The following is a 13,819-nucleotide window of genomic DNA, read 5'->3' as shown; positions in this document are numbered from 1 at the left end:
TACTTTCATTCGTATAAAAATGTGGAATAATTTAATTTTTCTTGTGAATTCTGCTTTCTTATTTGGCCTTTGTTTTAATTTTACTCAGCAGATTTGATGTCAGTATTTATACCTTCCTATTTAAAATGTCAAACACCAGAGCATCTAGACACTGAAGATGCATTGTAATCTGTTTTATAACACATTTTTACCTGGGGGCACAAAAGAAGTCATTCTCTGTGGTAATGCCACAGAGAGGCTTGAACTAGGACATTCTTTAAAATCAGCTAATTTAGGAAATTAGTATTACTAAAGTTTAGTATTACTCAAGTAATTTAAGAATATCATCCATGAGGCCATCATAAACCATAGTTCTATTTAATCCCAGATAAGTGAGGGGGAAAATACTCAGGGTGCTAGAAACATACGAAAGTATTCAATGCAGCTTATAAGAGATATGGCAAATCATAATTTAAAATATGAGAATTGCCATACTGGTTCACATCTGTGGTTTGTGCAACTCAGGATGTAGTCTCCAAAAATGAGCTGAAGAATACAAGTATAGATTGTTCAATATTAGGTTTAAAATTTGTTTATTTCTGGGGTGCCTGGGTGGCTCAGTTGGTTAAGCGACCATCTTGATTTCAGCTCAGGTCATGATCTCAGGGTGGTGAGATTGATTCCCTCCACCCCCACCCCTTGGGTCAGGCTCTGTGCTGGGTGTGGAGCCTGCTTGAGATTCTTTCTCTCCCTCTCAGTTTGCCCCTCCCCCTCCCCCTCCCATCCTGCTTGCTCGCACCTTCACACTCTCTAAAAAAAAAATTTTTTTTTAATTTCCTTTAATGATTGATCATGAATTTTAAAACCTCTTCTTAATGTTTTATATGTTTCTAGCATGTACTAGCTTTTCTGGAGAATTGTATAGGTTTCTTGCCTTCTAGATGTTTTAAATATCACACTTTTCTTTTTTTTTTTTTTTTTTTTTTAATTTATTTATTTGACAGAGATTTAGAGAGCACAAGTAGGCAGAGTGGCAGGCAGAGGGAAAGGGAGAAGCAGGCTCTCTGCTGAGCAGGGAGACCGATGCGGGGCTCGATCCCAGGACCCTGGGATCATGACCTGAGCCGAAGGCAGCCGCCCAACCGACTGAGCCACCCAGGCACCCCTCACACTTTTCAATTTATAAGGATCCTCTTAATCTCCCAGTGCAGGGTTTAGATTTTATAGAATTATTATTTTATGAAATAATGTTTTTATTCCAGATTAAAGAGGCCCTTCCCCATTTATTTTTTTAATTTAGGTTTATTACTACATATTATTTTTTCTATCTCATTGATTATTGTATGTTATCCTCTGGGGATCTGCTAGAGTTCTCATCAAATGAAATAATTGGAATTGTTCATAGTTTCTTTAGATATAAGTTTTTCATTTTGTGCCAGTAGTTCATTGCTTTGTATATTTTGGTCCTCAAATGCTTTCATTGTTGAAATATGGACCTATTCAGTAGTTCCTGTGATTTCATCTGACAGTCTAGTTCTTATAAATGGTTAGTGTTATTGGTTATTGAACAATTCTGGCATAGTAGGTGTTACATGATGTTACACACTCCAACTAAATGTTAAGCTTAATGTTTTTACCTTTCTTTAAAAGTTAATAAGTGGATGAACTGTATTATAGTCTACAGATGATGGGTAGATAGTAAGTAGAAGCTTTCAGTTTTGATGCTTAAAAGTTTTTCTTAGGATATTTGTAAAAAAAAAATGTTTTATTCATAGTTGAGCAAAAGCTAAATTTAATTTAAAGATTATCTACAGACCAGAGATCATAAATTTTTTAATAGAAACTTAGAGGTTCTCAATTTGAAGCAGCATTTATGGATTCCTTATAAAAGCTGGTAGTATAATTAAAAATTCATTTGAGCACATTTTTAAAAGTGTTTAGAAGGCCCTTTAAATGAAAGAAACAGCATATTCTGAAGTTTACCAACGTTGAGTTTTAATTTAGATTGGGTATGGCATATAAGTTTCAATCTTCTTTGTAGGATTTTACTGGAGTTCTATGTTAAGATTCTGAGGCTGGATGAGGGTATATAGAAGTGATGGCATTTAGTGATGTATGCCGTTGTCCCAGAAGATAAGGAAATAGTGGTACAAGAACCACATACTGGCTGTTCCTGAGAAATAGTTGGCAACTAACATGTATTTCCTGACTATAAAGCTGCAGCTTTTGTTTAGTTGGGGTCCTCTGTTTTCTAGAACTCAACCTACCGAGTGCATGCCAGTAATCACATACTGAATATTATATAGAAATAGAAATTAGAGGAGATAATACCCTTGATTCCAATCACTGTGTGTGTATGTACTACTTGAGTTATTTAGAGATAAGAATTTGATTGCTGTGTATTTATGAACAGGGGAGTAGGTGAGGGTTGAAATACAGAGAAGGCAAAGTGTAAGAGATGGGGATGCCTGGGTTGCTCAGTTGGTTAAGTGCTGGACTCTTGATTTCGGCTCAGGTCATAATCTCAGGGTCGTGAGATCAAACTCCGTCCTGCTCCGTGCTTAGCGAGGAGTCTGCTTGAGATTCTTTCCCTCTCCCCGTCCCCCTGCTCACACGTGCTTTCTCTCTCTCTCAAATAAATAAAATCTTTTTTAAAAAAAGTGTAAGGGATGTTCTCATCTACTTGTTTAATTCATACTTGTGTTTCTTTGTGTCCTTTCCTTATGAAATTTAAGAATAGTTCCTTGTCTGATATCCCAGAGCATAATGTAAAAATCATAATGTAAAAAAAACCTAAGTAATATTGTGTTACACTAGATCTGTATTTCTGTAAACTACTAGAACATTATTTTATGTTAACATCCAAATAAAATATCAGAATTTGACATGTCAAGAGAAAAGGCTAAGGTATGTACTATTTATTGATTTTCCTGTCTGGTGGCTTTTTGGAGGGAAATTAAATAAAGGACTTAAGTCTTGCCAAGTAGGAGTAAATACCTCTTTGGGTGAATTTCCATCTCTCTATGATAATTTCAGTCTCCATAAGATGCCTAATACTGTGGTTTTAAGTGGTACTTTCTTTGAAAGAACAGTAATGAATGCACTAATACTTTCTCACTCATTGTATTTTATTTTGTTCAGCAAGTGTGTAGGAGTATGCACCACATATGCTGCCCCAAGTGTTATAGTCATTAAGATGGGGAACGATGGGGATCCAGGATTGTTAAATCCCAGCTCAGAACTTCGTGATATATAAAAATATCACATATCATATACATTTATATATTTTATTTATATTCATAATATATATAAATATAATTTATGAAGTTATGGTTATATATATGTATTTTTTTCAAAGTTTAAGTAATCACTACACCAAGGTGGGGCTTGAGCTCACAACTCCAAGATCAAGAGTTGCTTGCTCCACCACTGAGCCAGCCAGGCGCCCCTATGTATTTTTAACTGGCGTATTTGTCTTCCTCCACATGTATGATCTTGACCCCAGTTGGGCTGGAGGCAGGGCAAGGCACACCCGGGATCCTACAGGTGGGTACTGAGGCTTGCTTTCCCCAGCTTGTTCTTGCCAGGGCTGCAGACTGGTGCCGAGGTCCCATGGGGCCCACTCTTTTTTTTTTTTTAAGATTTTATTTATTTATTTATTTGTCAGGGGAGGGGAGAGAGAGAGAAAGCGAGAGAGAGCACAAGTAGGGGGAGTGGCAGGCAAAGGGAGTGGCAGGCAGGCTCCCGATGGGGGACTTGAAGATCCCAGGACCCTGGGATCATGACCTGAGCCAAAGGCAGACACTTAACCAACTGAACTACCCAGGCATCCCGGGGCCTACTCTTTATAGCTGAGGGTGCACACAGCCAGGCTATGTAGAGCCTGTGTCTACCTCAGGGGTAGGCCTTTGGGCTGTTATATGATTGCCTATCAAAATGGTATGAAGACTAACTCATAAACACCTCTCTAATATTTTATTACTGTTTTTCACAATTAAAATACTAGAAAAGAATACTTAAGGATATTAAGGAAGAAAATATGAATAGGAAGATAAGACAGAATTGTTAGAGGACTGTTTCTGTTGAGTTTCAGTCTGAATGAATAAATGTGACTCTGAATGTATATTATTTTGTAAATTTTTTTTTCTAATAATATTCTCATCTTCAGTTATTTGAAAGTTTAACTTTATTATTTTTCTAATTATAAATGTAGCTTTTGTTAATCATAAAAAAGCAAATAATGTGCATATCTATAAAGTATATAATAAATACACAAAGTAGAAAGCAAAATTACCCTGCAGTAGAATCCTAGGAAATAATCACTGTTTACAGATTGTTTTTTTAACTTACAGACCTTTCTCTGTACATACACTTATTAAAAAAATTTTTTGAAGTACAGTTGATATACAATATTATATTAGTTTCAGTATACAGCATAGTAATGTTCAACATTTAAATACATTAGGAAGTGATTACCACACTAAACCTAGCTATTCTCTATCATCATACAAAGTTATTAAAATATTATTAACTGTATTCCCTATACTGTATATTGCATTCATCTGTCTTATTTTATAACTGGAAGTTTGTGACTTGTTTCACTTAGCATATAATATCCATGTGGTTGCAAATGGCAAGATTTCATTCTTTTTGTAGCTGAGTACTATTCTGTTGTATGTATACCATATCTTCTTTTATCTGTTCATCCATCAAAATATTACTTTGTAGAATATAAATCTGATTCCTCGTACTTTACAATACAACTAAGTTTATAAGCTCAACTTATTAAAATACATCATTGTTTTCAAGAGTTCTTTCTCTCTTTCAAGAGTTTCTTTTTATAGAATGATGGCAGTTGGATTATTCCAACTTGTATTTCTTCTGTAGGGCCATTAGTTCCCATGGGCTTCTTTACTGGGACATTTTGAGTTTCTTGTGAGTTACTTTTGTTTAGTAATACACACTAAATTTTATATTTTATTTACAAAAAATGAGAGAATAGAATACTATCCCCAAAATTCTGTTCAGAAGTCTTTCTCCTGACTTGTTTATATTAGCCGTATCTGAGTTTAAGGACTTTTAAGTAGTTCACTATTAATAGCGGACTCAAATATACACGGTGACTTTTTCTTTTTTGAAGTGAAAAAATGAAGCTCTGCTATTTTGCCTTTTCTTCTTCTTTGCAGCTAAAAATAAGGCCCTACTATTAGTTTAATTTCTCTTCCTTTATCCCCAACCCTTGCCCTCTGGATTTCTTGAACTATTGTCTGGGAGAATGCCCTAGCATTGTTTTCCAGAGACTTGTAAAAAGCAGCCCATTAAAAGTCTTTATCTTTTAGAGACGTATTTTGAAATATTTAGGGATAAAAAGATATACCTGGGATTTAAAAAAAAAAAAATTGAGGGTGGTGAGAAAATGAGTGGGTAGGGATATGGATAAAACAGGATTGGTAAAGAATTAATCATTGTTGAAGCTGGGTAATAGTGGAATAGGTGGTTTCATTTTCTTCTTCCCTCTACTTTTGTATATGTTTGAAATTTTCCATAAGTTAAAAAATGAAAACAGGATCCAAATGGAGATTTAAGTTGGGCAGTATATAATGCAAATTTGAATTCCACTCTAAAAATAAAATATATTGTATAATAGTCATGTTTTTCACTATTGAACAAGATAATTTTGCGACATACAAATATAAATTTTAAGTAGACTTTCTCTTACGCTAATGTAAAGGTGTATTTACAGTTAGGTGAGCACAGTCATTTGTTCTACTGTTATAATTGAAAGCTTGTTCTTTTCTAAAGCAGGTTTAGTTGAATGAATGTATTAATAGTTCTCATTGTTTCAGGTAGTCCAGCAGCCTTCAGGAGGTGTTGCAAAACAAGTGACCACACTTTCCCATTCCTCAGCATTGACCATTCAGAAATCTGGACAGAAGAAGATGCCAGTGAGCACTGCAATACCTACCAGTCAGTTTGCTCCAGGTAGACCCCGATCCATCCCTGCCCCATCACACTGGGTTTGGAACATGATGGGGTTTTGTATTATTCTCTTTTTTTATTGTTATGTTAAGAGAAGATAGTCTTTTAAATAGGACCTGGGGGGAGGACTGAAAAATAACTATTTAGTACATTCTTTGTACATACATAGCTACTTTTTAGGGATATGTGTTGCTTTAGAATAAAAGAAGCAGCTGTTCATGGTGTTTTTGTAATTAGAATAACGTATTTATGTAAAGCACTTTTTAACATAAAAATTGCTGTAACTTTATTTCTTTTTAAAATGTACTATTTCTAAGTTTGGAAATCATTCTTACACGTAAAAGAGATTTCGTGTATTTTTTTAAATCTACAAATATGATATATTATTAACATTTATCACCTGTCACTTCTTCTGTGTGTTTTTATAACGCTGGTAATTCTGTAGACTGTTTGAAGACTATATAAAAAGAAATGGAGGGGCACCTGGGTGGCTCAGTCGTTACGTGTCTGCCTTCGGCTCAGGTCATGATCCCAGGGTCCTGGGATCAAGCCCCGTATCAGGCTCCCTGCTCTACGGGAAGCCTGCTTCTCCCTCTTCCACTCGCCCTGCTTGTGTTCTCTCTCTCGCTGTCTCTCTCTCTCTCTCTCTGTCAAATAAATAAATAAAACCTTTAAAAAAAAAAAAAGAAATGGAGAGGTTTTGATTTTATAAGATGATTGCTTGTGCAGGGAATAAATTCATTGTTGTTTTTGAATTTTTTTTTTTTTTAGATTTTATTTATTTATTTGACAGAGAAAGAAAAAGTTGAGAAGCAGGGGGAGAGGTACAGGAAGAGGGAGAAGCAGACTTCCCGCTGAGCAGGGAGCCCGATGTGGGGCTCGATCCCAGGACCCTGGGATCATGACCTAAGCCAAAGGCAGCCGCTTAACCGACTGAGCCACCCAGGCGCCCCTGTCGTTTTTGAATTTAAATATAGTTCTAGGACAGCTTGAAATTTTCTTTGTATACTAAAAGCTATTATTCTGCATTTTTCCTAATATGGCATGATTTTTTTTTTAATTCATTTTTCTTTCTTCTTTTGTTTGTATAGCTTCCATTCTAAAGCAAATTACCCTGCCAGGAAATAAGATTCTGTCAATCCAAGCATCTCCTATTCAGAAGAATAAAGTAAAAGAGAATGGAACAACATCCTTCAGGTAAAGAAAATAAATAGTTAAAATTTGGTCTGGTTAAAGGAAAAGATGACAGAATAATACTTATAAAATGAATATATTGATGCCTTTTTAAAAAGCTGGAAATACTTTATTGAGTATAATTTATAAACAAGTGCACAAACCTTAACTGTATAGTTCAATGAATTTTGATAAACATATATCCCTGTATAATGAAGATACTGAACATACCCTTCACCTTCATGCTCTTTTCAAATCAATTACCTCTGACCCCTGCCTCCAGCAGCTGCTATTCTTATGTCCATCACCATAGATCATTTTTGTCTATTCTTGAACTTCACATAAACGAAAAATCACATTAACCTTTTTGCATCTTTTTTCACTCTGCATGTTTTTGAGATTCATCCATATCATTTTGAACATTAGACGACTGTTCTTTTGTATTGGTGGGAAGTATTCTTTATTATATAAATGTAAATCTCTTTATCCTTTTTCCTGTTGATGGACGTTGGGTTGTTTCTGGTTTTTGACGATAACATGTAAAGCTGCCATAAACATTTACATACAGATTTTTATGTGAACATAGGTTTTTGTTTCCAGAATATGATTGCTGGATCGCTAGGAAAGTGTGTGTTTAACTATTTAAGAAACTAACAAACTGTTTACCAAAGGAACTGTACCATTCTGCATTTCTACCAGCAATGATGAGTTCATTTGCTCTTCAACTTTGTGAGCTCTTTGTATTGTCAGTTCTTTTGATTTTTACCATTCTAAAAAGTATATTGTGGTTATTTTTGTGGTTTTAATTTTCATTTCCCTAATGACTAAAGATGTTGAGCATCTGTTCTTGTATTTATTTGCTATCCATATACCTTCTTTGATGAAGTGTGTGTTCAAATCCTTTGCCCAGTTTTTCTTATTGAGTTATTTGTTTTCTTATGGTTGAGTGTTTAGCATTTTTTATGTATCCAGGATTCAAGTCTTTTGCCATGGTAGTGATTTGAGAATAATTTCTATGTAGTGTGTTCTATCATTCTCTCACCAGTGTCTTTCACAGAGCAAACATTTAATTTTGCTGAAGTTCAGTTCATTGTTTTTCCTTGTAAATTATGCTTTTCATGTTTTATCCAAGAAATGTTTGTGCAACTCTAGCTTACAAAGATTATCTCCTATGCTTTGTTGTAGAAGTATTACAGTTTTAGGTTTGTCCTTCTTGTATTGATATTCTTTAATTTCTGCCATTACCTATATAAATATTAATGTGTGGGTATTCTACTTTCTTCTTCCTCAACCTTCTCCCAGTTCTAGTTGCATTATCTCTTTGTCACAATATAAAAACATTTGTGCATTAGTCTTTCTCATCTCCACCTGCATTTTAGTTGTAGGTCTACTTTTATATTAAAATGATCATCTTCAGTCCTTTCTCTGAATTTTTCTTAGTTATCTCTTGGTTGGATGAAGTTCATCCACTCAAGAAAGGCTCATTTGGTATAGAATATCCTAAATTCTTCTATGTTAAAAATGGATTTCAATGTCCTTCATATTTGAAGGACCGCTGGCTGGATATGAAATTAACATTTCATATTGCATTTTTTTTTTCGTATTGCATTTTTAAAAATGCTTCTCTACTATTGCCTTGATATTTATGCTGTTTTTTATTTATTTGATCTTTTTGTCTGCCTTGAGAATTTATTTCTTTATCTTTAAAATCTAATATCTTTATATTAGGGTGTACTGTGAAACATGGACCATTCTTATTTCACTTTCCTAGGTTACCAGTTGGCCCTTTTAATATGTAGATTCTGATCTCTTGAAATGTCTGTGAAGTTTTCTTGGATTATAGTTTGAAATATTAGTTCTAGTCCATTGTTTTATGTTTTACTCTTCAGGGAATGCAATAGTTTGGATTTTATTCTTTTTACCTCCCTTACTTTCCATTACTTTGCCTCTGATCTTTTTAAATTTATCTCCTTTTCATTCCCTTGGTTGTTTTTACACCTTTCTTCAATGCTTCTTAATAGGGTTTTGGTTGTATCTATTGGCCTATGAAAAACCTCTTTGATTCTCTTGTCTGCAGCACTGTATAAATTTTTCCTTTCCCCATTTTGGTCCTCATCCCCAGCTTACACATTTAAGTCTACGAGGTTCAATTGAATAGAGCTCATACTATGATCTAGTAGGACATCTTTTTAGTACTTTCTGATTTGGGATGTGCTTAGTCTTCCTGCTAATAGAATATTTCATCCTTATGCCTGCCACTGCCACCAGTTCTCTGACCTCTTTACAGCAGTTTTTCTTAGTCTGCTTTTACCACAGGTCTTGAGTCAGATGAGGTGGGGGCACATTGGGTGGGTGGGGCAAGGAGTGGGTGGGTGGGGAACGGGTTGCCCTTTATTTCATTTATACTTATTTTGAAGTTTGGGTATTCTTTCTCTTTGAGTTATGCTGAGGTTGTGGTTTTCCTTGTTCTGTATTGTTTTGGGAGGAAATGTTAGAAGATGGACATCTAGGCAGTCATCATTGTCTTCCAATGCAGTGTGTTTAGTCTGTGTCAGTCAAGATACATAGACTATTTTCAACACCCCAAAAGCTTCCTGGTGCTCCTTCCTAGCCAGTCCCCTTGTTACACTCCAGCCAGCCACTGACCAGTTTCCTGTCATTGTGGTTTAGATTTGTCTTTTTTATTTTTTTAAAGATTTATTTATTTATTTTAAAGAAAGAGAGGGAGGGAGAGGAAGCTTGAAGGGAGGGGCAGAGGGAAAGACTCTCAAGCAGGCTCTCCACTGAGTGGGGAGCCCAACATGGGATTTGATCCCAGGACCCCAGGACCACGATCTGAGCCAAAACCAAGAGTCAGATGCTTAACCGACTGAGCCACCCAGGTGCCCCTAGATTTTTCTTTTTTATTTTTTTATTATTTAAAAAAAATATATTTATTTATTTTAGAGAGAGTGTGCAGGGGGAGGGGCAGAGGGAGAGAGGAAGAAGCAGGCTCCCCGCTGAGCAGGGAGCCCGATGCGGGGCTCGATCCCAGGACCCTGGGATCATGACCTGAGGAGAAAGCAGATGCTTAACTGACTGAGCTACCCAGGTGCCCCAGATTTGTCTTTTTTAAATGGTTGCCTTTTTAAAAACTGTATGTTGATTTTATAATTATTAATCAAGTTACTCTGCCATTACCAGAAATCATAACCTCCACTTCTTTTTTTAATACATTATTGTTATCTGGTGGAAGTATCTTTTTTCTGGAGGGGGTGCAGAGGGGGAGAGAGAGAATCTTTAACAGGCTCCACAGCCAACACAGAGCCAAGACAAGGCAGGGCTCGATCTCACAACCCTGAGATGATGTGAGCCAAAATCCAGAGTCTCAAGAGTGGATATTAACCGACTGAGCTGGTGGAAGTATCTTATCTCCTGTGTTCTTGACAATTAATCATCTTTATTTTAAAGTCCATGCCTAATATTCCTAATATCCATGTTAACTATAAGTCTCTTTCTTTTATCTGGCTTTTTCATCCTATTTCTTGGTGTCTACTTAGTAATTTTTTTTGAGTCAATGTCAGATATGTTTAAAAAGAGTTTTGGATTAGTTACCTCCAGAAAGAGAATTTACCCAATTTTCTGGTTGGCAGTAGAGGAGCAAATTGCCTCAATATAGTCAGTAATTGAGCTGGTTCAAAGCTAGGTTGTAATCTTTCCAAGGTTAGCATATCCCTTTGGTTCTCCTGGCCCCAAGATGTAGTCCCTCGGGAGTTTCAACTAAGAGTTAGGGTGCTTTTCTTTACTGGATTCTGAAAATTTTTATTTCCTCAGTACTTTAAGAGTGCTTAAAACTCACCAGGCTTTTGTTGTTGTTGTAAACTGTCTTAATTCTTTCTCCCCCATTTTTAAAAAATTTTTGGAAAATACGCATCACGTAAAATTTACCATCTTAACCATTTTTAATTGGCATTAAGTACATTCATGTTGTTATGCAACCATCACCACCATCTATCTCCAGAACTCTTTTCATCTTATAAAATGAAACTCTATACCTTTTAATCAATTAGTCCTCATTTTTCCTTCCCCCCCCCACCCCCCAGCCCTTGGCAACCAACATTCTACTTTTCTGTCTTTGTAATTTTGACTACAACAGTCTCATGTAAGTGGGATTGCAGAGTATTTGTCTTTTTGCGGCTGGCTTATTCCACTTAGAATAATGTCCTCAGGGGTTCATCCATGTTGTAGCATAAGTCAGAATTTCCTTCCTTTTTAAGACTGAGTTATATTCTGTTGTATATCCACTCATCTGTCAATGGACACTTAAGTGTCTTCCACATTTTAACTATTGTGAATAATGCCGCTGTGAACATGGGCATACAAATATCTTCAAGTCTGTTTTCAATTCTTTTGGTTATATATCCAGAAATCATATGGTATCTATTTTTAGTTTTGCCATGCTGTTTTCCACAGCAGTTGTACCATTTTATATTCCCATCAACAGACCACAGGAGTTCAGATTTCTCCACATTCTTGCCAACACTTGTTATTTTCTGGTTTTGTTTTCTTTGATAATAGTCTTCATAATAGATATAAAGTGATATTTCTTTGTGGTTTTGATTTGCATTTATTTCCCTAATGATTAGTGATGTTGAACATCTTTTCATGTGCTTATTGGCCATTTGTATATCGTCTTTGGATATTTTCTATTCAAGTGCTTTGCCTATTTTATAATCAAATTTTTTTGTTATTGAGTTTTATATTCTGTATATTTCTCCCTTATTGGATGTATGATTTGCAGATATTTTCCTCTGTGGATTGCCTTTTTACTTTGATGTTAATTTCTTTTGAAGCATAAACTTTAAAAATTTTTGTGAAATCCAGTTTGTTTAATATTCTTTTGTTGCTTGTGCCTTTGGTGTCATATCCAAGAAATTATTGCCAAATCCAATGTTGTAAAGTGTTTGTCCTGTTTTCTTCTAAGAGTTTTATAGTTTTAGGTCCTATATTTTTTATCCTTACTGGTTATTGATCCTTTTTCAGTTAAAAAAATTTTTTTTAAGATTTTATTTATTTGACAGAGAGAGAGACAGCGAGAGAGGGAACACAAGCAGGGGGAGTGGGAGAGGGAGAAGCAGGTTCCCCGCTGAGCAGGGAGCCCGATGCAGGGCTTGATCCCAGGACCCTGGGATCATGACCTGAGCCGAAGGCAGACGCTTAACCGACTGAGCCACCCAGGTGCCCCTCAGTTAAATTTTTGTATATGGAATTAGGTAAAGGTCCAACATCATCCATCTTAATGTGGATATCCAGTTTCTTCAGCACTATACTATTGCTAAAAATACTACCCTTTCCCCACTGAAAGGTCTTGGCACCCTTGTCAAAAATCATTTGACCATATATGTAAGGGTTTATTTATGTCTTCTCTGTTCTATTTCATTTGGGTTATATGTCTGGCTTTATGTTAGTACCACACTATCTTGATTACTGTAGCATTGTAGTAAATTTTGGTATCAGGAAGTGGGTCTTCCATCTCTGTTCCTTTTCAAGATTGTTTGGCTATTCAGGGTCCCTTGAGATTCCATATGAATTTTATTTTATTTTTTATTTTTTATCTTTTTTTAAAATCTTTTTTTTCTTTTTTAAAAGATTTTTATTTATTTGACAGAGAGAGATACAGCAAGAGAGAGGGACGGGGGAGTGGGAGAGGGAGAAGCAGGCTTCCCATGGAGCAGGGAGCCTGATGTGGGGCTCGATCCCAGGACGTTGGGATCATGACCTGAGCCAAAGCAGATGCTTAACAACTGAGCCACCCAGGCGCCCCTCCATATGAATTTTAAGTTGGGTTTTTCTATTTCTGCAAAAAATGTCACTGGGATTTTGATAGAGATTGCATTACATCTGTAGATTGCTCTGGGTAACATTGACATCTTAGTAATATTAAGCCTTCCAATCCATGAATATGGGCTGTGTTTCTATTCATTTATGTCTTCTTTAATTTCTTTCAACAACATTTTGTAGTTTTCATTGTGCAAGTCTTTTGGCTTCTTGGTTAAATTTATTACTAAGTATTTTATTCTTGTTGATGCTATTGTAAATGAAATTTCTTATTTCCTTCACAAATTGTCCATTGTTAATATATAGAAATGTAGCTGTTTTTTTTTGTATTGACTTTGTATCCTGTTGCTTTGTTCAGTGCATTTATTAATTCTTTTTGTGGAATCTTTAGGGTTTTCTAACACATGAGATCGTATCGTCTGTGAATAGAGATAATTTTACTTCTTTCCAATTTGGATTCATTTCTTTTTCTTGCATAATTGCTCTGGCTAGAATGTCCAGTACCATGCTGAATAGAAGAGGCCAAAGTTAACATCTTTATCTTGTTCTTGATCTTAGAGGAAAAGTTTTCAGTCTTTCATCATTGAATATGGTTTTCACTGTGGGTTTTTCATATATTGTTTTATTATGTTGAGGTACTTTCCTTCCATTCCTGGTTTTTTAAATGTTTTTATCATGAAAAGGTGTTGGATTTTGTAAAATTATTTCTCAGCATCACTTGAGATGATCAGTGGCTTTTTCCCCTCCTTTTTGTTCATCTGTATTAAATTGATCAATTTTGTATATTGAACCATCTTTGTACTCCAGGAATAAACCCCACTTAGCCTTAGTGTATGATCCTTTAATATGCTGTCCAATTCAATTTGGTAGT

The 13,819-nt window shown here is 35.5% G+C and overlaps 1 protein-coding gene across 1 annotated transcript in view; it reads left to right on the top strand.

Moving 5' to 3' along the window:
• TAF4B (TATA-box binding protein associated factor 4b) overlaps positions 1-13,819 on the top strand; it is a 124,181-nt gene that overhangs the window by 29,913 nt on the left and 80,449 nt on the right. The window contains exons 8-9 of the mRNA XM_078060486.1: positions 5,826-5,961; positions 7,050-7,155. Of these exons, the coding sequence (XP_077916612.1) occupies positions 5,826-5,961; positions 7,050-7,155 (242 nt within the window). The remainder of the gene's footprint in view (positions 1-5,825; positions 5,962-7,049; positions 7,156-13,819) is intronic.

The sequence above is a fragment of the Halichoerus grypus genome, chromosome 13, assembly GCF_964656455.1.
Source record: "Halichoerus grypus chromosome 13, mHalGry1.hap1.1, whole genome shotgun sequence".
Classification (NCBI taxonomy): domain Eukaryota; kingdom Metazoa; phylum Chordata; class Mammalia; order Carnivora; family Phocidae; genus Halichoerus; species Halichoerus grypus.
The sequence above is the reverse complement of the archived record's forward strand: the minus strand, read 5'-3'. Positions and strand labels throughout refer to the sequence as shown.